The 25604-nt window shown below is 38.9% G+C and overlaps 1 protein-coding gene across 1 annotated transcript; it reads right to left on the reverse strand.

Annotated features, from left to right (window-relative positions):
• Positions 1-1462: 1462 nt before the first annotated feature.
• On the reverse strand, positions 1463-2145 carry LOC130082351 (uncharacterized). The gene has a single exon (XM_056247198.1). It carries the CDS (start codon positions 2084-2086, stop codon positions 1463-1465), a length of 624 nt encoding a protein of 207 aa, XP_056103173.1. The 5' UTR covers positions 2087-2145.
• Positions 2146-25604: the final 23459 nt, after the last annotated feature.

Below are 25604 nucleotides of genomic sequence, written 5' to 3' on the forward strand. Positions count from 1 at the left end.
CCCGAAATTAACTATGTAATAAAGCAAAACAATGTTCTTACTCTAAAATACTCGTTTACTTTCAAAATGGTGTTATGCAGTTCAATTATTACATAAACAAATATGTTGTTCGCAATGAGGTTTGCAATGCTTCTAATGTTAATAATTGTGGTTTAATAGTAAAGTAATAAATTAATTAAAATCTGCTATATTAACTTTTTATAAAATGAGTCCACCTCACCTTGTTGAAGTGATGCTGGCACTCTGACACGTCTTTGTGTGAGTCGTGCAAAGATCTGCTAACAGAAACGAATGCTGTTTCATGTCAGTGTCAGGGGAGGAGTGACTCCACCACTGGGAAATATTTGGTTGGCAAATAGAGAGAAGGGTAAGAATCATGCATAGAGGATTTGATGAATTACTCATACAAATATAATGCCAGGGTCTATCCAGAAATTAACCCGTCATGTGCCAGTCTACTGTTTAAGTGATCAAAAAAAGTTATTTGCTCAAATCAATCATATAAATGAATCATAATAATAATAATTAATAACCTTTCTGTGTTGCTTTCATTAAAAAACGTGACTTTTTAAAGTGGGGTCAGTTGACACATGCACAGTATAAGTGTATTTATGAATGAACAAACTTCAGGAAAAAGTATTTTATGACACTGAAACATTCACTTGCACATGGTTGGGCAACTTTGTTTTTTTTCTGCTAGAGATAACTAAGCATGAAACGTGCCAAACAGGCCCAGTCTCCCTCACATTCTCTGCACCTGTTTTCTGATAATGCATACTGAAAAAGAGGTTCATTTACACAAACAATAAGAAACAACAGTTCAAAGCGTGAGTTTCCAAAGCAACTTTATTTAAGACCAAGCCAGAGAAACTACATGTATATGATTATAACAAGAGAGAGAACTTGAATAATAGTGGCGGGAGAAGTGAGGCTTAAAAAAATCTTTAAAAACAATCGCTCGAAACTCGAGGACATCTGCTGGTTAAAGTCATGTAACGCATTATAATCAACATCGAATCAACTTTAACTTTAATGTATCATAAAAATGATCTGATATTAGTTGTTAGCCCGTCGTAAAACTGCTGACCTTTCAAAACATCAGCCTCGTTCGCGGAAATCTCGTGAATTTGTCAGTTTGATACAGTGTTGTTGACGCTCGCGCTGCGTCTCTATAGTAGGCTAAACAAGTTTCACACTGGTTTGGTTTCGAATATTCGTGAAGCATAAATTTTCAAAATCGTTTAACAGTAATTGACACTTGAATCAGTTCTATATAAATTATTATAATGTTTATAGCCTAGTAAGCCTACTCATATTTATCATGGATAAAATGACAGCAGGTGATTGGTAAGCAGATATTTCTTTTTTGCACTGCTCTGCAAAAAATACATTCTCTCCAGTGTTGTTGTATGTAATAATCACAAATAAAATAAGAGTAGTTTAATGACTCTTTATAGCATATTTAAAGAATGGTACACCAGGAGTCATTCTTAGCCGGCGTGTTATGCCTCTGTGGTGTAGTCCTAAATCCGCCCTGTTCTCCAGGTGTATGCCTAAATCCGCCCTGTTCATCAGGAGTGCGGGAGAGCTGGGAGAGATACTGATCTCGACTCTTGTTCTTGATGTTCTGGAGGAGGCCCAGACTCACACGGAAGGTTTTTCTGTTGTCGAATCGTTTCAGGTCGCTGTGTTGAGTCACATACACCCTGTTGAAGCTGCCATTGGCGTCCAGACGCACAATAACCCGATCCTTGTTACTGTCAGGAATATTGTGCCTGTAATTTGCACTGATATAATCTGGGAGCTTGTCTGCTCCTGAATAATTCAGGTTGCCCACTTCATAGTATGGGAGATTCTGCCTGGGGAAGAGAGGATCATCCTCCTCATCTTCAATTCTGTTTTCAAACTTGTGGAAGCCAAAGTCTCCATTTTGAGGTCTATATTTGGAGACAATAATGCCATAGCTGAAGTCTATGTAGTCATGAGCAAACCAGTACAACAGATTCAGGCCATGTCTCGGTGGGCACGGCTGACCGAAGCCTGATTGTTTCAGCTGGGACAGTTTATTCAGTGTATCTTTCACCATGATGGAGGACTGTGTGCGAGATAAATAAAAAGGAATAAACACAATTAAAAATAATTTTTTAAAACATTTAATGAGGCAAATCAATCAGCCCTCAAATATAGCGTTAAAGCATAAAGTTGAAAATCCCAAAATATACCTTGTATATATGACTGATGCTTCAAGCTTTAGTCAGAGTTTGAGAGTTTCTTCTTCTAAGAGAACGTACCTGAAAAGCATGTGGAAGGGAAATACAGCTGTTTTAAACATCATGGGTGTTTACAATTGGTATTTCTTTATGAAAAACGCATATACACAAATATGCTTTGGTTGGCAAAAACAATACATTCATAAACAACAGAAACCAACTGAATGTGTGTAATGTAAAGTAAAGCAATCGATTTAGTAGAAACTAACACGTACCTTTATTTTTGAAAATTGATGTACTCTTATTGCAGAAATGTCTTGCGTGCTGGTGTCTTTAGCAGATGAGGAGAATGAAAAGCTCAATATATAGCTGGAAAACCAACTGAACCAGATTGACAACACTCGCGAGGTTGTATCCTTTATAAACGTTGTCGTTCCTGTCTGTCAAGACAAAGGGTGTTTTTGTCAGCCTAACCTCTTTGACGTAACATAGAGAATGGAATACGTTTTCTTTCTTTGTATTTTATATCAATATAAAATTGTCCAAATCAATGTGATAAACATGTTAGTTCAAAAGTAGTCAGATTCCTATTAACTGAAATGTGTAACATAATAAATTGTTACTAAATATTTTTTTTGTCATGAAATGACGTGTGTGTGTGTGTGTGTATATATATACTGTATAGACCGTATATACATATTAAAACCACTGACAGGGGATGTGAATAACATTGATTATATCGGTAAAATGGCATTTGTCCATCAGTTTGTCAGTTCTTAAAGGTGCTGTATGTACATTTGTCACTGTAATAAAGCATAAAAATACCATAATATGTTTGAAGATATTTAGGAAACATGCTGAGTTCATAAACTCGTTTCTCTAAAAAACACTTCTACAGCCAGTTATTTAACTTTGAAATCTGAGTTCGGTGTTGGAATGTCTGTTTTTGGTTTGGTCTGTGTAACTCCGCCCACTGCCTGTTCACCCAATAGTATTTCGACACCTTGGGATGCCAGTTTGCAGGAAACACAGCATATTGTAGCCAGCAAACAAACTGGGTCAGAGACTGCAGATTTTACCCAACCTAAAAACCCTCGGTATCCATCTAAAAATCTCTATGAACGAGAGCATATTAAAATGCAGATAAATCACCTCATCCAACTTACAGTGTGTAAGTCTCCTCGGCGTTCATTGTCAATTGCGCTCGCTCTTGTTGCGTGTCCTCAAACTGGCAACCCGCGTGAGCATCGAGTCTGAGGAGGCGGGGGAAACGACGATCTCCAATATTTTGAATTTGGTCTGCAGTACCTATTTTGACCACTAGCTGTCATTCTTACAGACTGCACCTTTAAATTTCATGCGTTTGAAGCAGGAAAAATGGTCAAGCAAAAAGATCCGAGTCACTTTGACAAGAGCCAAAGAGTGATGGCAAGACGACTGGGTCAGAGCATCTCCAAAATGGCAAGTCTTGTGGGGTGTTCCCGGTATTAGTACCCAGCAAAAGTGGTGCAAGAAAGGACAACAGGTGAACCAGCATCAGGGTCATGAGCACCCAAAGCTTTTTGATGCATGTGGGGAGCGAAGGCTAGCCCATCTGGTCCGATCACACAGAAGAGATACTGAATGCTGCCCATGAATGGTGTCAGTACATTACAGTCTGCTGCGTTTGCCCATGATGACCCCTGTCTATCGCCGAAAGTGCCTTCAATGGGCATGCGAGCCTCTGAACTGGCCAATCCAGCAATGGAAGAAAGTTGGTAGGTCTGGTCAATGTGCCGTTTACCTGGGGAAGGGATGGCAGCAGGATGCATTGTGGGTAGAAGGCAGGTGGAGTGTAATGCTTTGGGCAATGTTCTGTTGGGACCGGGCATTCATGTGGATGTTACTTTGACACTTAACACGTACACCCTTTCATGGCAATGGTGTTCCCTGATGGCAGTGGCCCCTTTCAACAGAATAATGCCCTTACAGATAAACCACATGAACTTCCCATATTTTCCACATGTGATCACATGTGATCTGTTCCAAAACCACCTCCCTGACAGCAACATAGTGTCGGCCGAGATCCGACCCACATCTGGGCCGCGTGTGGAATCTATGTGTACCAGATGTGGGCCGGATCTGGGCTCACACTATGTTGCTGTCTGGGGTTTCCCATGTGCAAAGTATGTCTGCACCAAAAATCAAATACTTCTCAGCCACCAGTCATGCTTCATTAAGCACACATACTTCTCAAGATCTGTTAAACTTTGTTTTCTGGGAAGCATTGCCTTCACGGTGTACAAATATTTCTTTAATAAAGTTTATTTTGATCCTCAAATCAATCACACATTTACATTTCTTTAAACAATAAGCATCCACACTCCAAAACGCTTATCTTTTTTTAGTGTATAATGTATTTATACCCGTTTTTTATAGTCAACATATAATTATAATAAATTAAATATAAATGTTAAAACAAACACTTTAGTTTTTTAGGAATTCACAGTAAATTACATTTCACGTATTTGCTGATATTTTCTTTGACATAAAATCAGAGAGAATGACATAAGTTAATTTTATTATTTTTAAAATGATGGATGTTGTTTCAACATGATTGTTGCAAGACAACAAACACTTCAAACTGAAATATCTTTATTATTTTGTATTATCTCACTATGTATATATAGCATAAACAGAGAGACCCAAGTCAGTGAGTTTCAATTGTGATCAAACACACCTGGATGTCATTTTGAAGTAATCCTAAAACAACTTGACTGCATTATTTAGGTGTGTTTGATTAGGACAGGTGCAGGACAGTTTAGTGCCCCTAGCTCAGACACTACACGTCCTCTCCCCCCAATAAAAGAAAATATATGCATTTATAGAGAAAAGAGTATTTATTGACACTTTGTGCATGATAAACTTACAAAATACTACTTAGGAAAACCACCAAAAAAAAAAAACCTACAACAAAGCTATAATAAAATAATATAACACAATGCTTTGGGCAAAAGTATTAACCTGTTTTGCTCATGGAGAGCATGGTTCTACGAATATACAAACTGAGCCCCGCCTCCACTCACTCACAGCAGCTCAGAGATCCACTCGTTGACGATCACACGTTGATCTGGGGCGTGTTTCCCGAAAGCATCGTTAGCCAACTATGGTCGCAAGTTCCGTCGTTATCAGCAGTTCAACGAGTCTGTGTTTCCCGAAACCATCGTTCTAACGAACATTCGCAAACAGCATCGCAAACTTGGTTGGAACGACAGCTCTCGAGCTGTGGTTAGAAGCAGAGTTTCTAGATTGCATGACGTGGACTCAATAAATCCTTATCGTGAGCCAAATAAGCATGATGACATTCATTACAACCTGTGTCTTTTATTTAGAATACATACATGATATGTCATTTACGTCTTTGAGTTTGTCAAGAGATTTAAAGCACTGTTTTTGAAGACTGTGCATGTGCGAACGAGCGCTAGTAGGCCTATGATTGAATCTGGAAATAAAGCGAAATAACTGAGAAAAATTCCTCAGATGCCATTGTCTGTAATTTATATAAAAACATCTAGCATTAATTCGATCTCAAACAGTTTCATTAAAATAAGTTACTACGCCACCACGTGTGTGACGTCATGAACTAATGTGGTTAAACGACCACTTCACTCTTTCAAATGTGAATCTCTACTTTCCTTATGAATCGCTACTTTTTCCAAAATAAATCTATACTTTTCCTATAAAGAATCACTACTTTCCTTAAAATCAATTGCTACTTTCCTCAAAATGAATCAGTACTTTTTCAAAAAAGTATTACTACCTTTCCCAAAATGAATCGCTACTTTTGCCAAAATAATTATAGCTACTTTTTCAAATGTGAATTGCTACTTTCCTTAAAATGAATCGCTACTTTTTCAAAAGTGAATCGCTGCTTTTTCAAATGTGAATCGCTACTTTTTCAAATGTGAATCGCTACTTTCCTTAAAATGAATCGCTACTTTTTCAAATGTGAATCGCTACTTTTTCAAATGTGAATCGCTGCTTTTTCAAATGTGAATCGCTACTTTCCTTAAAATGAATTGCTACTTTTTCAAATGTGAATCGCTACTTTTTCAAAAGTGAATCGCTGCTTTTTCAAATGTGAATCGCTACTTTCCTTAAAATGAATCACCACTTTTTCCAAAATGAATCGATACTTTTATTAATACTTTCTGTAAAAAGAATCGCTACTTTTCCTATAAACAATCACTTCTTTTGAATCGCAACTTTTTCAAAAATTTGGTAACTCTTTACAATAAGGTTCATTAGTTAACATTAGTTAACTACCTTAGTTAACATGAACTAAGAATGAACAATACTTCTAAAACATTTAATAATCATAGTTAATATTAATTTCAACATTTACTAATACATTATTTAATCAAAGGTTGTGTTTGTTAACATTAGTTAATGCACTGTGAACTAACATGAACAAACAATGAACAGCTGTATTTTCATTAACTAACATTAACAAAGATTAATTAATATTGTAACAAATGTATTGCTCATGGTTAGTTCATGTTAGTTAATACATTAACTAATGAACCTTATTGTAAAGTGTTACCAAAAAATGTAATATATATATTTAAATATATTTTGTTGGTACTTATGGCAAAGTAATAGACAAGTTTATTGTCCATTGTTAAAAAAAAAAAAAAAACTAAATCACACAAACACAAGTCAATGGTTTTTGGAGTTTTAATACATTCTTTTTGTTTTGTATATGAATACGCACAACAATTATGAAACGAAATTACTATAAATCAAGGCGTAGCTGTAGAAGACATTGATTGGAGTGTGTCGCTCAATATTCAGATTAATATTAATATTAATATTGATTCTTATAGTTTTACATTTGGTCCTTCTAAATCTTGGATATTTACATCATTGCATTGAACCATTGAAAAGAATACAGTGATAAACATGCATTGCACAACATTTTATTTTATTCTATATAATAATAAACATGTAAATCAGCTTCAAAATGAGCTAGAATAACAAACAGCAGTGGATGAAAACTATTTTAATTTAAACCATAAAAAGATAATGAGCAACAGTATCAAGATGCAAATCAGCCCAAAGGAGCATTTCTGTGGCTGAGGTGTGTGTGGCTGAGGTGTGTATGACAGTCTTGCTGGGACAGAAGGATTATATGTGCTGGGCATGTCTATGGACACATACTGAGAAGGATTGGGTTGATTTGGGAGGATGGGTCCTCTGAGGAATTCCTCACGGCTTAAACCTATAATGTCCTTCATGAGTTCAATGCTAATGCAGTAAGTGTGATTCTGGTCAAACTTCTGCAAATTTATGTGCTGTGTCACATAAATTTGATCAAATCTGTTCCCCTGTGAGTTAAATAAAACAATGATGCGATCTTTGTTGCTGTTGTCTGAATATCCTGTGTAATTCACAGTGACATATTTAGGCAGTGAGTGAGTCATGTGCAGGTTGCCCACCTCATAGTACGGGAGATAAGACTCAGGAAGAATTTTCTCCCGGTTATGGAATAGGTGGAAACCAAAAGCCCCATTTGTAGGGTTGCAGAGTGCAATCATACGACTGTTATCAATCCGAACACATTCATGAGCAAACCACCACAGCAAGATCAGACCGTGTCTGGGAGGAGGCCGACCGAACTTGGACTCTTTCAGATCAGACAAATTATTCAGGGTCCTCATCGTGTTCCTGCAATCCTGCTAGAAAAAACAAAAACAAAACAGTGCACTTGCAATGCAAAATGTTATAATATAATGTTTTTTAACATTAAATATACAGGAAAAAATGCTAAATGTAAAACCAAGAAGCAACATAAATCAGTTCGTCATCATTCAGGACTTCAGTTAAATCAGTTAATTTCATCATTATTAAATCTGCAGAATTCAAACTCCTGTTATTCACAAAGTTCTGTAAATCCCCTGCAGTTTACATGTTCATTTATTAAATATTTGGGCTAATGGTGATGGGGGTTTCTAGCCTGACTTCGTCATACTCATATTCTAGTCAGAATGTGAGTCTGAGGCCCTGTCCCAAATGGCACACTCCGGACTTGAGGACTTCCTCAGAGTCCATACTTCGGTGACGTCATGTAGTGCAGACCTATAGGGCCCTTAGCGCGAGTCCGCGAGGGCGCATTGAGAGGTATTTTTGGGACAGACTCAATCGTCACGCCGGAAACAGGAAGACGGTCTGATTGTTGTTATGAACAGGAGCTACAGGTTCGGGGAAATATGCTGCCTATTGTTGTTGTGTTTACATATGACTCAGTAAAGCCCTGACATTCTGTTCTATTTATTTAATGAATCATAATGTGATCGTATTATTCAGCTCGCTATTATTAGCCTATGTTTGATACATCAACCACTGGTCGATGATCATAATGTTTGTATAAACTTGTCATAAAAACCGTAATGATAATTACACTTAAATATTTTCTTCTCAGCCATGTTAACAATTGTCCGTGAGCGAAATCTCCTCCCATCCGTTGTCTGATTGGCCTTTCGCAAGGATTCCTGGGTAGTTAAAGTGCGTGGAGCCTGCATCTATGCAGCTTCGCGGAAGACCGCTTCAAGGGTACAAAGGGGGCGCTGCTGAGCACACTTCAGAGCGTTAAAATGCTAAATGGGACGGCCTACGGACTCGTAGACTCGTCGAGCACGCCCAATTTAAGTCCACGAGACCGAAAGTCCGCATGAAGTGCGTCATTTGGGACAGGGCCTGATACTGCTCCATAGGGCTTTGATTATGAGGCGTGTCTTAACCGAACCAGGAAAAAAAAAATACCCTGCACTTAATTGGATAGACCTACAACCAATCAGAGCGATGCTGAGCTATGCATTGTAGTTGTCAACAGAACTCAACTACACGCACGCTGGAAGAAGTACTAAAATAATGAGTGTTGCTTCTTTTAGAGTTCTCAACAGGCCTGAAAATTACAACCCGACCCGACCCGGCCCGTGGCTTTTAAAGCCCGGACCCGATGTAACCCGACACATCAACATGAATTATCTGCCCGAACCCGGCCCGCGGCCCGACGCCACCGCGTTTTTTTTTTCTTATACACGTATTATCATGCCCAGCAAACGGGAATTCAAATCAACCTTTAATGTTCACGTCTTTTAACAGTTTTGAAACAAAATAGGCCTAGCCTACAAACATAATCGTATGCTTATAAGGCATCGTGGACGTGGAGGAACAGTAATGCGTGAACAGTGGATGGACTGAGGTGTGCTCTCCTCTCTTCAATGGTACGGCCAGCCACCCGCGATGCACGTTGCACGCAGCAGCCAGACTTTCTTTACGGTGAACAGCGGCGATGTTTTTTTTTTCACTGAACGGAAAAGATTAAGCCCGAGGTCCGACCCGACCCGAGTCATTTGCTTATATTTTCGACCGAACCCGGCCCGAACCCGCGGGTCCCGTCGGGTTTGTCGGGCCGACCCGACCCGTTGAGAACTCTAGCTTCTTTTACTTGGTCCTCCATTAGTGCGACCAAAGGAGAAACCACAACGACCACAGGGTTTTCATTGCGTCCCATCTTCTTAGCGACCATCGGAGCCAGCTGATAAATTAAACTTTTGCCGAATCCCGTAGGAAGGACGGCAAACACATCTTGAAACCAGTTCAACCCAAGCGCTCTTTGATAACGTGATGATTACGTAACTGCAGATCATCTGTCCATCATCGTATAAAGCCCACCCTGGCAATTTGATTGGCCCGACTAATTCTGAACCGATCATAATTACTCCTCAATGGATCGAGTCCAGACCGAACTTACCGACCAAAAAATGTTGTGGGCGGGGTTCGGGCTGGCATCCAGGCTAGGGGGTTTCAGCTACAAATAAGATTGTAGGCTACTCTCAGCTTTGTTTAACAAATTTGAATCTATTCAATATGTGGTTAATGGGGACTCTAGATAGGCGTAAGGGTTTTTATACTGTACAAACTGTACATTCTCTCCCCTTACACTAACCCTACCCATAACAGAAAACTAAATAACATAAAAAACAAAAAACACAGTTTAGTATGTTTTTTAAGCCACAGGAAGTGTCCTCATAAACCACATTATGTTGTAATACCTATGTCATGAGACACATTTGTGTTCCTCATAAACCACATATGCCAGGACAAGGGGAACTGGCTAAAACACTTTTACAGACACGGATTACTTACAAAGAACTGAGAAAAACTGATCCTCCCAAATGATTGGAGTGAGACGAAGGGTTAATCTCTAGTGCACTGATCTACCATTTCTGTAAAAGTAAACAGTTCAAAATCAATAAAACACACACACACACACACACACACACACAAACAAACAACTATATACACTGTATATAAAGTATATATTACAAAATGATACACCTTACCTTGTACTGATACACCTTACTAGACCTTTTACACTGACTGCCTCATTTATATGACATGACAACAGCGCATATTTGCTGATGTCACTGAACTAACAGGAAGTACTCTACAGGTTTGACATGTTTTGCTGTTTTGATGAACAGAAACTCACAATGCAGAAAATGAAACTTATGCAGAAACAAATTAGTCCTGTACATGAGGGGATTTACAGTAAATACTTTATATTAAACTAATGTCTCACTCATATTCAGATTTCATATTGTAATAAATCATTAAGAGAATCAAGTGATAAACATGCAACCCTAATGATGAGCATATATTTATAATTGTATTTAATATCATAGATTATATTCATTTAGCATCCAAATAAACCATTTGTCCAAATGGAGACAAGCTGCAATACAGAGCGTCATAATTCAAAACAAACAGCATAAAAACTATGGCTGTGTTTAAAATCACCACCTCATTCACTATTCGCTGCATTACTTCACTAATATGTAGACTGTGTTGAAGGAGTGAATGAAAACGAGTGAGTGAATTCTGATATTTGCACTGGAAGGGCTGCCGCTTTTGCAGTTTGTGCTTGCTGTTTAATAATTAATTGAAACTTAGCAAACTGGCAGCTCCAGTAGTAATATAAAAAGATTAGTTATGGAAACTAGCATGTATAAACCTTAATTAAACAATTTAGTAATCAATTAAAAAGCAACTTACACTTGTAGCCTATGATATTACGCTGTAGCCACATTGGACCAGCGGTTTGGGAAATGGACGGATGGATGATTCGGCTGCGGGCGCCATTTGAAGAGTTGCCAAAAGCTCCATTTGCAGGATTGCATTTCTCCAATTGCATTTCAGAAAGCAATTATATGTCCATTGGAGTCAATCTGAACATTCATGAGCAAACCACCACAGCAACATCAGACCGTGTCTGGGAGGAGGCCGACCAAACCTGGACTCTCTCAGATCAGACATTATACAGGGTCCTCATTGATTCTGCTGGAAAATAAAATGTAAAGAACACGACTGGTTTTACTCGAACAATGGCGCTCTTGTAATGCAAAGAATAATATTTTTAATATCACACCGAAAAACTGCAAAATTGCAGAATTATTCAATATTTGGGATAATTTGATGGTGTTTTCAGCTCAGCTCAGTCCTTCCTCAGAGGGATTGGCCAGGGTGATGGCGATGGTGATGGCCTGACCACCAGCCAAAGTTTCCCCTCTCACGGAGGGGATAGATTGGGGTGTGGTGGAGGGGACTCTACCTCTACGGAGGTCATCGAGTCTCGATCGCAGCATTGTGATGGTCATGTTCGCGCAATGGAAACATGACGCATCCACAAATGCTGCCTGAGCGTGATTTAAGCCCAAGCTCGTGCCCATCAGCAGAATCAATCCGTCTATCGCACCCAGAAATACACGGGCGAGACATCTTTAAAAAGATGCGCCGCGTGCAGCTTTTTTAGAGAGGATGAAACTGTCAACAGCAGTGCTGAAGCACCCAGGGGGTAGCAGTAGGAATGCGATCTCGCTGGAAGACGCCGTCACACCAACACCGCTGAAGAGTTACTCGTCTCGTATCTCAGAACTCGTGGACAGCTTGCAGTGGAGAGTGAAGGAAACACTCGGCTCCGAAGCAAAAACATAATGCGAGATTACTCGCGCAGCTCCTTTTTATACCCACTAGGTGGGGCGGATGTGCGATATGCAAAATCCGCAGACCCATGGCATTGTTTTGCCATTGGCTCGTTTTGTAGAACTCAAAGGTGATAGGCTTCTAAGCGAAACCCCCGTTTCGTCAGTCACTGGCGTAACTCGGAGTGACTGACTGAAAGGGAACTGAAGCAGACAGACAGCAGTGGGCGTGTCTAAGAAGATCACATGAGCAAACACACACTGCACCAGACACACACACCGGACATAGTTTGAATCATATTTCATTTCATTACTCTTTAATTTGTCATTACTTTTATTTTATTATTTGTTTTATGTCCAGGCTTGTTGGGCATTCTCGAAAATACAGCAATGGTAATTTTAGCTCAACATCAGAGGTCTTGAATTTCACAAATGTATCTATTAAAAACACAACATCATCATTTTGACAATCTATTGAATTCATTTCCAATGTGTTGTTGTATTTTGGAATATTAACACATTTTAATTTGCAAAAAAAAAAAAAAAATGAAACGTCTTAGGCCGTGTGTCCACCAAAGCGTTTTTAGCCGGCTGAAAACGCTAGACGCTCTGCTGAAAACGCCCAGCTGTGGGCGCTTGAGAGCGTTTTGGCAGCGCGGCGTTTTTTCCGTTGAGACGCTTCGTTGCTATGATACAGAATATCTGAATAGAATATTCCGATTACCTGGCGTTATTTATAGAAATGTATCTAAAAAAAAATAGCTTTGACGGTTTGCAAGCTAACGTTACGCTAACGTAGATCCCGGCCCCCACCGATCAGCTGTCTGACTGCTTACCTGATTGACCGATCGCCGATGAAATGTTCCTCCAAGCATTGTTTTTTAAATTCACATTGTGGTAATCCGGGGATGTCATCTGGTATAAACACGTATGTTCGGAGACCAGCAATATTAAATTTTCATCCATTTTGTTCAGCTCTGCTGGTTGATGTCCTTGTACACAAAGAATGTTGTGACAGTTGGTCGGTGTGATATTAGTCCCGCCCCTCCTCCACTGTGATTGGACGGTTGGTGAAAAGTGACAGTGATGAGCGCTGCGTTTTATCCAAAAGTTGAACATTTTTCAACTCTCGGCGACCAGTAAAAACGCCGAACGCTCAGCGCTTGAGCGTTAAATACACGCTCAGCGCCTCGTTGCACTCATGGCGTTTAAAAAACGTGGCGCTCCCATTGAAAACAATTGAAAACGTACGCCAGGCGCGAGTAAAAACGCTTTGGTGGACACACGGCCTTAAACTACCGAAGATCTTTGGCACAGACTGCCTCCTTTTTGTGTCTTGACAACAATAGCCTATGTTTGCTGAACTAATGAAAGGAAGTTTCGTTTATTTATGAATATTGGATAGGATTTTACTTTGTGTCTCAAACAATCTTAAATATTTGTCTACATCATTGCAATAAATTGTCAATAAATAAACTTGTTGGTGAACTCGTTTATTTACTCAATATTTTATGGAATGCCAAAGATAACATAATAATATAAAAATAATACATAAATAAATATACGTAGAAATGTAAAAAACAAAAATAAATAAATATTTATACTTTTATTTCCTTATTTATGTATAATTGTATTTTTTCCACATTTATTTATTTATGCATTTATTTATTTCCACTTTTATTTTCATATTTATTTTTCCAAAATGAATCGCTACTTTTCAAAAGGGAATCGATACTTTTCCAAAAAGAATAGATCATTTCTGTAAAATGAATCGCTACTTTTCCCAAAATGAATCGCCTATTTTTTCAAAAGTGAATCGTAACTTTCCTTAAATTGAATCGCTACTTTCCTTAAAAGGAATCTCTATTTTTACCTATAAGATTCGCCACTTTTCCTATAACGAATCGCTACTTTTCCCAAAATGAATCGCTACTTTTTCTAAATGAATCGCTACTTAAAAAAAGAAAAAAAATCGCTACTTTTGCAAAAATGTATCGCTACTTTTTAAAAATAAATCGATACTTTTTTAAAAGAATCACATACTTTTAAAAAAAAGAATTCGATACTTTCACCAAAAAGTGTCGATACTTTCTTAAAAAGAATCCCTACTTTTAAAAAATTAATAGATACTTTACCCAAATGAATCGCTACTTTTTAAAAAAATGAATCGCCACTTCTCCCGAAATGAATCGATACTTTTTCAAAACGAATCGACACTTTTTCAAAAAGAATCGCTACTTTCCTTAAAATGAATCGCTACTTTTTCAAAAGTGAATCTCAAACGAATCGCTACTTTTTCAAAAAGAATCGATACTTTCAAGCTGCTTTGAAACAATCTCCATTGTTAAAAGCGCTATATAAATGAAGATGACTTGACTTGACTTTCCTTAAAATGAATCGCTACTTTTTCAAAAGTGAATCTCTACTTGTCCAAAATGAATCGACACTTTCTGTAAAATGAATCGCTTCTTTTTCAAAAGTGAATCTATACTTTTACAAAATGAATCGATACTTTTCTAAAATGAATTGATACTTTTTCAAAATGAATCACTACTTTTTTCCAAAAGAATCGCTACTTTTCCCAAAAAGAATTGATACTTTCCTTAAAATGAATCACTACTTTTTCAAGTGAATCGATACTTTTACAAAATCAATTGATTCTTTGCTAAAATGAATCGATACTTTTCCCAAAAGAATCACTACTTTTTCAAAATGAATCGCTACTTGTTTCCAAAAGAATCGCTACTTTTCCAGAAAGAATCGCTACTTTTCCAAAAAGAATCGATACTTTCCTTAAAATGAATCACTACTTTTTCAAAAGTGAATCTCTTTTTGTCCAAAAAGAATCGATATTTTCTGTAAAATCAATCGCTACATTTTTAAAAGTGAATAGATACTTTTACAAAATGAATCGATAATTTGCTAAAGTGAATCGATACTTTTTACAAAAGAATCACTACTTTTTCATAATGAATCGCTACTTTTTTCAAAAAGAATCGCTACTTTTTCCAAAATTAATCATTACTTTTTCAAAAAGAATCGAGTGACCTTAAAAAATCTCTTTTCCCTAAATGAATCGATACTTTCCTAAAATGAATTGCTACTTTTTCAAAAAGAATCGATACTTTCCTTAAAATGAATCGTTACTTTCCTTAAATTGAATCGCTACTTTTTCAAAAAGAATTGCTACTTTTTAAAAAGTTGATCTCTACTTTTTTCAAATGTGAATCTCTACTTTCCTTAGTATGAATCGCTACTTTTTCAAAAGTGAATCAATACTTTTTCTATAAAGAATCACTACTTTTCCCAAAAGGATTCGCTACTTTTTCAAAAGTGAATCGCTACTTTTCTTTAAATGAATGGCTACTTTTAAAAAAATGAATCGCTACTTTTTTCAATAAGAATTGCTACTTTTTAAAAAGTTAATCTCTACTTTTTCAAATGTGAATCTATACTTTCCTTACAATGAATCGCTACTTTTTCCAAAATGAATCGCTACTTTTTCAAAAGTGAATTGCTACTTTTCCTATAAAAAATCACTACTTTTGAATCGCAACTTTTTCAAAAATTTAAATATATTTTGGCACTTATGGCAAAGTAATAGACAAGTTTACATTGTTAAATTAAAAAAACAAAATCACACAAACACAAGTCAATGGTTTTTGGAGTTTTAATACATTCTTTTTGTTTTGTATATGAATACGCACAATTACGAAGCGAAATTACTATAAATCAGGGCGTAGCTGTCGAAGACATTGATTGGAGTGTGTCGCTCAATATTCAGATTAATATTAATATTAATATTGATTATTATAGTTTTACATTTGGTCCTTCTAAATCTCGGATATTTATTTACATCATTGCATTGAACCATTAAAAAGAATACAGTGATAAACATGCATCGCACAACATTGTATTTTATTCTATATAATAATAAACATGTAAATCAGCTTCAAAATGAGCTAGAATAACAAACAGCAGTGGATGAAAACTATTTTAATTTAAACCATAAAAAGATAATAGTGGCAATGAGCAACAGTAAAATCAAGACACAAATCAGCCCAGGGCAGCATTCCTTACTCAGACTGGTTTCACTCTGCTCTGGCTGAGGTGTGTGTGGCTGAGGTGTGTGTGGCTGAGGTGTGTGTGGCTGAGGTGTGAGTGACGGTCTTGCTGGGACAGAAGGATTATATGTGCTGGGCATGTCTATGGACACATACTGAGAAGGATTGGGTGGATTTGTGCGGATGGGTCCTTTGAGGAATTCCTCACGGCTCAAACCTATAATCTTCTTCATGAGTTCAATGCTAATACAGTAAGTGTGATTCTGGTCAAAATTCAGCAAATTTATGTGCTGTGTCACATAAATGCTGTCAAATTTGTGCCCCTTTGAGTTAAATAAAACAATGATGCGATCTTTGTTGCTGTTGTCTGAATATCCTGTGTAATTCACAGTGACATATTCAGGCAGTGAGTCACTCTTTTTCAGGTTGCCCACCTCATAGTACGGGAGATAAGACATAGGAAGAAGATTCTCCCGGTTATGGAATAGGTGGAAACCAAAAGCACCATTTGTAGGGTTGCAGAGTGCAACCATACGACTGTTAAAATCAATCCGAACACATTCATGAGCAAACCACCACAGCAAGATCAGACCGTGTCTGGGAGGAGGCCGACCGAACTTGGACTCTTTCAGATCTGACAAATTATTCAGAGTCTTCATCATGTTCCTGACAATCCTGCTGGAAAGAAAACAGTGCACTTGTAATGCAATAAATGTTATAATATAATGTTTTTTAACATTAAATATACAGGAAAAAATGCAAAATGTAAAACCAAGAAGCAACATAAATCAGTTCGTCATCATTCAGGACTTCAGTTAAATCAGTTAATTTCATCATTATTAAATCTGCAGAATTGAAACTCCTGTTATTCACAAAGTTCTGTAAATCCCCTGCAGTTTACATGTTCATTTATTAAATATTTGGGCTAATGGTGATGGGGTTTTCAGCTACAAATAAGAGTGTATAGGCTACTCTCAGCTTTGTTTAACAAATTTGAATCTATTCAAATCTGTTTTGACCAAGACCAAACAGCAGCCTCACACATATGTGGCATATGTGGTTTATGGGGACTCTATATAGGCGTAAGGGTTTTATACTGTACAAACTGTACATTCTCTCCCCTTACACTAACCCTACCCATAGGAGAAAGCTTTCTGAATAAAAAAAAAGAAGAAAGTTTAGTATGTTTTTTTTTAAGCCAAAGGAAGTGTCCTCATAAACCACATTACGTTGTAATACCTATGTCATGAGACACATTTGAGTTCCTCATAAACCACATATGCCAGGACGAGGGGAACGGCTAAACACTTTTACAGACACTGATTACTTACAAAGAACTGAGAAAAACTGATCCTCTCAAATGATTGGAGTGAGACGAAGGGTTAATCTGTAGTGCACTGATCCACCATTTCTGTAAAAGTAAACCGTTCAAAATCAATAAAACACACACACACACACACACACACAGTATAGGCTATATATTAAAAAATGATACACCTTACCTTGTAGTGATGCACCTTACTAGACCTTTTGCACTGACTGCCTCATTTATATGACATGACAACAGCGCATGTTTGCTGATGTCACTGAACTAACAGGAAGTACTCTACAGGTTTGACATGTTTTGCTGTTTTGATGAACAGAAACTCACAATGCAGAAAACAAAACTTATGCAGAAACAAATGAGTCCTGTACATGAGGGGATTTACATTAAATACTTTATATTAAACTAATGTCTCACTCATATTCAGATTTCATATTATAATAAATCATTAAGAGAATCAAGTGATAAACATGCAACACTACATATTGTCACGGAGCGCTCTCCGACACCTCCTTCTGGCGTCATCAATCACTCTTCCCTGACAATTTCGTCACTCTGTTCAGAGAGGTCTTCTAACCTCTGAAGGAAAGGATCCCGGTGAGCTACTCTTATCATTACGTCAAGGAAATTTATCTGCTGCGGATTTCACTCTTTCATTTCGTACTCTCGCTGCGCAAACGGGCTGGACGGATGACCCGTTAAAGCTTCTCTACCGTAAGGGTCTCAAAGCTGATCTTCAGGGAGAGCTGGCATGTCGGGACGATGGTAAATCACTTAATCAACTCATGGATCTCGCCATTCGTCTGGACAATCTTATGCGCGCTCATCGCACACCGCTCAAGCCCAGTTTCGTAGAATATCCCTCCGCCAGCACCGAAGTAGAACCCATGCAAGTCGGTTTCACGCGCCTTTCTACCAAGGAGAGAGAGAGAAGAAGGAGCAACAACCTCGGCTTTACTGTGCTCAAACCGGCCACCTGAGGGCGTCTTGTCCTGTGAGACCCACGTTTAGAGATTATGACGTGGTGAGTTCCAGTATTTCCTATTCTAATGTTAATTATCTCTCACTAGAAGTTTCTCTGTGCACCTCAAAAGAGATTTTAGAAATTAAAGGTTTAATTGACTCTGGAGCAGCTGGAAACTTTATTGATCTTGCCTTTGCTAAAGCCCATTACATTTATCTAATTCCATGAGAATCCAGTGTGGCTGTGGCAGCGCTAGATGGGCGACCCCTAGGATCTGGTCAAGTTCAATACACCACTCAACAACTCACCCTCAAAATTGTTATCCACCATTCAGAATCCCTTCGACTGTTCACTATCAACTCTCCGTTACATCCTGTAATTCTGGGATTTCCCTGGCTGGAGAAGCACAACCCTCATATCTCGTGGTCCGAGAGGAAGATTATCCAGTGGTCCTCTCTCTGTCTCTCACACTGTCGACCCGCTGTTCCTGGTCTAGAGACTGGGCCCAGCAGCACTGTGATTCCTGATCTTCAAGGGGTACCTGCCGTTTACCATGATCTCGCTGAGGCTTTCAGTGAAAGAGAGGCTTCTCAGTTACCACCGCACCGAGGTGGAGATTGCGCCTTTAAACTTCTGCCCGGAGCTGTACCGTCTTGCGGAAGAGTGTATCCTTTATCTCAGCCTGAGACTGACGCTATGAGGTCATACATTGAGGAACAACTCGCCAAGGCCTTCATAACTTCTTCTACATCCCCTGCTTCTGCTGTTTTTTTCTTCGTCAAAAAGAAGGATGGAGGTCTCCGCCCATATATTGACTATCGTAGTCTCAACGATATCACAGTGAAATATCGATACCCTCTGCCGTTTGTCCCGGCCGCTCTGGAGATGCTTCGCACCGCCAAATATTTCACTAAGCTCGATTTACGGAATGCTTATAATCTCATTCGGATTCGGAGGGGTGATGAGTGGAAGACGGCATTCTCCACGACCACGGGGCACTACGAGTACCGGCGGGGGCTCTGTCACGGAGCACTCTACAACACCCCCTTCTGGCGTCATCAGATCACTCTCCCCTGAATATTAGGACTGCACTTCCCATCCCCCCCTTCACCATCTGTTCACCATCCATCCCTGCCTCATCATCATTACTGTCACCTGTGCACACTCAGCCTCCTTTATCTGGCCCCTTCTCCCCTTTGTCAATGCGAAGTCTTGTTTTGCCCTGCAGACATTTCCAAGCATTCCTGAGCGTTTCTAAGTATCCTTGGTTTTCCTGGTTCCCCGATCTTTGCCTGTTCTCTGGACTCTTTGTACGAACGTTTGCTGCCTGCCTCCACCTCAGCCTGTTTATGACCATGAGTTCTGGATTTTCCCTCTATTTCCTTGTCTACCTGTGATTTATGCCTGCTATTCTTTGTCTTCTGGTGTGTTTAAATAAAGTGCTGCAAATGGATCTGAACGCCTCTGACTCCTCGCTACACATATAATGATAAGCATATATTTATAATTGTATTTAATATCATATTGTATTAATTGTATTAAGCCATTTGTCCAAAAACGGAGACAAGCTGCAATAGAGCGTCATACCGTAATTCAAAACAAACAGCATAAAAACTTTGGCTGTGTTTAAAATCACCACCTCATTCACTATTCGCTGCATTACTTCACGAATATAGTCTACTTAAAGGAGTGAATGAAAACGAGTGAGTGAATTCAGATATTTGCACTGGAAGGGCTGTCGCTTTTGCAGTTTGTGCTTGCTGTTTAATAATTAATTGAAACTTAGCAAACTGGCAGCTCCAGTAGTAATATGAAAAGATTAGTCATGGGAAACTAGCATGTATAAACTTTAATTAAACAATTTAGTAATTAATTAAAAAGCAACTTACACTTGTAGCCTATGATATTACGCTGTAGCCACATTGGACCAGCGGTTTGGGAAATGGACGGATGGATGATTCGGCTGCGGGCGCCATTTGAAGAGTTGCCAAAAGCTCCATTTGCAGGATTGCATTTCTCCAATTGCATTTCAGAAAGCAATTATATGTCCATTGGAGTCAATCTGAACACATTCATGAGCAAACCACCACAGCAAGATCAGACCGTGTCTGGGAGGAGGCCGACCAAACTTGGACTCTCTCAGATCAGACATTATACAGGGTCCTCGTCATATTGATTCTGCTGGAAAAGAAAATGTAAAGAAAATGACTGGTTTTACTCGAACAATGGCGCACTTGTAATGCAAAGAAGAATATTTTTAATATCACACCGAAAAACTGCAAGAATGCAAAACCAAAAAGCAGCTGAACTTCAGTTAATTCAGCTCATTTCCTCATTAGTGAACTCTGCAGAATTATTCAATATTTGGGATAATTTGATGCGGTTTTCAGCTCAGCTCACAACTAACATTTAAATCCATTCAGCAGACTTTCTCGCAAAATCAACAGAAAAAAGTTTGTTGGGTCCTAGACTATGACCGAAACACATCTGCAGACCACACAGAAATATAAGAACAAAGTCTGAACCTCTATGAATCTTGTATGTGAGATGAACGGTAAATCTGTGAGTTGGAGTAAAATGTTATATAAAAGCAAAGAAATCCAGATCGGCTGTGCTATTACAGGTAATTTGATTCTGATTCATAATTTATGTGTTTTTAAATAAATAAAAAGGTCTCTCAAAAGGGACTATTCAATGCTCACCGTGTCTCTGATAATTCTGCATTTGAAAAAGATTGTTGTATCCCGCAGTTCCTTATTTATCAGCTTCTAGAGTGTCTCGTGTGAGGTCAAAGATGTCAGTTGTGTACTAGGTATCAATACGAAGCCAGGCCACAGCAGGTGAACGGTTACATGTTTACTGTGCTTTGCTTACTGTACTTACAATACTTACTGAGATACCTAGTGGTCTCAGTAAGTATTGCACTGAATAACAGGACACCACATCTCCCGCATTACGTAAAACAATTTCACGTAGTACCAATTAAGTCAAAACAGTTCTAGATTTCAACATGAACAAATAAGCGTAAACTTTCGCCTTATTACAACTAAGTTCCTTTACAGTAGTTAAACAACTGTAGTTACATCCGTTAAATTCTCAATTTCACGTCTTCATTCATAATTCCAACAGAATTACAGAATCATAACATGACTATATTCAATCTCCATCTGCTCTATACCTACATACAGTCAGTAATTCAAACCACTACAACTGAAACATCAACAGCAGACTGATCTGAGGTCAGCTTCAAGACCTCTGGAACCAAAGACAAGTGAGAAGAGTGCCACAGTCTTCCATCTGCCAATCTGTATGTGCTTGGGCCCACTTGCTTCTCTATTTCCACTGGCTGTGTGAACTTTGAATGTCCTTTGGGAACATGCGCTGGTTTGCGTACACACACTCTATTCCCCACCTGAAATGTAGACACCCGAGCCCCTCGTTTCGCATTAGAGTATTCCTTGATTTTGTTTTGACTCGTTGTCTGACTTCCTGGTCCCGTGTGTAACTGGAGTGAGATGTGAACACAGTAAGTTTGGTTCTCATTTTCCTACCGTACAACAGTTCAAATGGTGAAACACCAGTCATTGCATGTGGAGTAGAACGATACGTTTGCAAAAAGTCCAAGACTGCTTGTTTCCACGGTTGCTTTTGCAAAATGGCCATTTGCACACAGTCCTTAAGAGCCTTATTGAATCTTTCCACAGCCCCATTAGCTGCAGGATGGTATACGGATGTTTTGGTGTGTGCAATATTTTGTTTGTCCAAGAAAGCGGTAAAGATTGAAGAAATAAGTTGTGGTCCATTATCGGTTACCAGTGTAGGAAACTTATTTTCTTATCAAGTGTAGAAAAGTCAAAGTTCGCAGACCAGGAGATTGTTGAGGTATAAGTTCTTTATTGTCGCTGCAGTCATCTCAATCTAATCTGACTAAAGTGACTTTTCATGGTATCTTATAGGCATTTTAGGGGGAGGGCTTTACATCAAAGGGGGGAAGACAAATGGCGATGGTAAACAGGTTTTGGAAACCTGCTCAGCAGGGGTTCACGCACTGAGACAGGAGACAAATGGTCTCAGCTCAGCAGGGTTTAAACATGTGACACAGGAAAAGCAGACCTTCTCGTACAGACAGACAGGAATTGCTTAACCTTAAAAGCTAAATACAATATTCTACACCGTGATGTTATGTAAGGAAACATATCTGAAACATTTAATAAATTTGTAATCTTCCAATTCCCCCTTTGGGAGTTCTAAAATAACTTTAGTTGTAATTTAGTTGAAAGATCAAGAATGTCTTTTTGGAACATCATGTTTGTGCACAAGTGGGTCATGGGATGCAGCCATCTTCCGGTGTGGCCTGCAACGTTCTTTCCAGCTAACAAAGATTCTGGAGTCTACACTTTGTGAGATGTCCTGATGGTTACGACAATCTTGACCATGTTGGTGGATAACTGAAGTTCCCGTAGTGGGTCTCTGCGTTGTGTTTTTTTCTTCTTTTCTTCTTTTCTTTATTCTCTGCGTTGTGTATTTCTTCTTTTCTTTATCCTTTGCGATAGTTGGCTCGTCTTTTGGTCTAGCTGTTTTCCGGAAGGTTGTGGCTTCATATGCAGGTGAGGAGGTCGGTGCGTATCTGGAAGACAGAAAACAAAAGACAGGAGAGCAGTATTTTTTCTTCAAACACTAGGGTCGTAGCAGTATTTGTTTAAAACACTAGGGTTGTATCTTTTTCTGAGTCTGCTATCGTTGTTCCTTCTTTCCCTATTTCTCAATTCCTGTGACACCTAAAGAACCCAGTGAGGTGAGGATGGACTAATGGGTGGGGAAGGCCTATGAGGGAGTCTTCACCGCAGGGGTTGGCCCCCGATGCCTGTTGCAATCGGTTCTTCCCTGGGCTCCTCACTGTTTCGTGTCCTGTCATTTCCCTGTGGGAGGGGGAACAACTTTTACAGTGTGACACATGAGTCCAGGTTTTCTTTAGTCATTTCACCTTCATCCTGTAACAAAACTTCAGTCATTGCAGACATCATACATGAGGATGGGTTCGTAACTGGTGCTCGCTTGTAAAACAATGTTCTGTGAGGGTAGTTAACCAATTTCCCCAACGGGAGGAGGTTACAGAGGTGACTTTTGCTTGATTCATTAGTGCGGACACTGCATGTGGGCATTTTACATTTACAGTCTGACCTAATACCATCACTGATGAAGGGCCAGTGCTGGAGCATAGCATTTAAGGCTGTGAGTTTACTTAACCAGTGTTACCCAAAGGAAGGCTGAGACAGTCACTTTCCTTTTGTTCTATTGAACAAACAGAAGTCTTTCATCTTTGTTGTTAGTTACTGGGGAGATTAAGCACTCACAGCCCAAATGGTTAACACCTAAACAAGCTGCCCCAGTTTAATGACGAGGGGAGGGGCTGTTTCAGAGTAGCAAGCAGACTGAGCAGAAGCTGAGTAAAATTGTTAACTTGTTTAAAGTTCTTTTTGTTTTTTCTACACTCTCTTCCCCAATGTCCAGGCTTACCACAGTAATAACAACTGACCTCTCTCTTAGGACATTTGCGTTTCTCTGCGTTGACCTTAAAGGAAACTGCTGCAATTCTTACTCTCTTTTTAACATCAGAATCTCTTTCCCAAGTAGCTAACCTGTCTAGGTTACTTTTCAGGGTACTGGTAGCCCATGTGACGTCTAAGAAAGGCAATGCATTTCTATGCTCTGACAAAAGACTATCATACCATGTGCGAACGAGGGCACCATTGTCCTCTAGCACCTTCTCTGAAGTGTCAACAATCCCACTGTATGCTGCATCTGTCTGACAAAATCTTTCTGTGTACTCACATACATTTTCATAATTCTTCTGTACACAACTAGTGATCTTTGACCAGTCCACTTTTGGTCCAACAATGTTCTTTAACACTCTCAGAACTCCTTCTCTCAATTCATCTTTTCTGGCATGCTGTAGTTCAGAATTGTTTACAGCATTTTCAAAATCATTGAATTCTGACTCAGTCAAGATCTGTGATATTAGCTGGGTGACTTCAGCTAGAGACAAATCATAGAGCCGCATCTTTCTGGACAATTCTCTCCTAAACTCAGAAAAATTTCCATGTACTGATGGCAAACTTTCAGCAATTCTCTCTATTTCTTTAGGAGCTAAATATAATTTGACTGCTTGTAGCTGCATTATGGGGGTTGCTGATGGAACTGGATCACTCCCTTTTCCCCTACTCTGAGCCTTTTGTCTTGCTCCACACACTTCAACTGCATTTACATCTTTCATTAATACAGCACTGACATTGTCCTCTATTCTATCAAAAAACTGTACATCAGGATAAGTTTCATCTGACTTTTGGTTTTCTGAGTCACATTTGGTTGAGGCCTGGTTGTGGCCCACCTTTTTCTTGAGACAGGACACTTGGGTGTGCAATTGTTTGTTTTGTTCATTTAACTTATCAATACACCTAGCTTGTTCTTGTGCAATGGATAAGCTAAATTCTCTATGGCAACAGATTATGCCTTTCATGTTTTTCTTTCTGATACATGCACCTAACACCTTCTTGCATTCTTCAATAGACCAAACTTTGTCTGGATCAATACCAAATTTCTTTGTCAAATCCAATCTAACTGACTCAGTCACTATGGAGTCCATTTTCTCTCCTAACAATAACTTGAACTCACTGTCTGTCCATAGATGTCACAGTGTCTGGTTGTGTTCCCTTGTTTGTCACTAGAGGTCCTCATTATCACGGTGTCTTTCACTATTGACTTCATTTCCCAGCATTCTGTCTGTCACTGTCACTCATCAGTTCATTGCACACAGCTGTTCCCCGTCATCATTGTTCCCAGCTGTTCATTGTTAGTCTTGTTAGATCTGTGTATATATGCCCTGTCTGTGTTAGTATGTGTACGGATTCGTTGTTAGATGTCACCACTTCCTTGGTCGGTTTTCTTGTTGGTTTGGGTTTTGTTTACATGTTTAGTTTGATTATTTGGATTTTGACCCCTGCCTGGAAGACTACGATT

This window comes from Rhinichthys klamathensis, unplaced genomic scaffold, assembly GCF_029890125.1.
Source record: "Rhinichthys klamathensis goyatoka isolate OS25496 unplaced genomic scaffold, OSU_Roscu_1.1 h1tg000044l_1, whole genome shotgun sequence".
Lineage (NCBI taxonomy): Eukaryota > Metazoa > Chordata > Actinopteri > Cypriniformes > Leuciscidae > Rhinichthys > Rhinichthys klamathensis.

What these genes read in the sequence shown, in the direction of transcription:
- LOC130082351 (XM_056247198.1), bottom strand. Translation starts at nt 2,086, where the DNA reads ATGGTGAAAGATACACTGAATAAACTGTCCCAGCTGAAACAATCAGGC.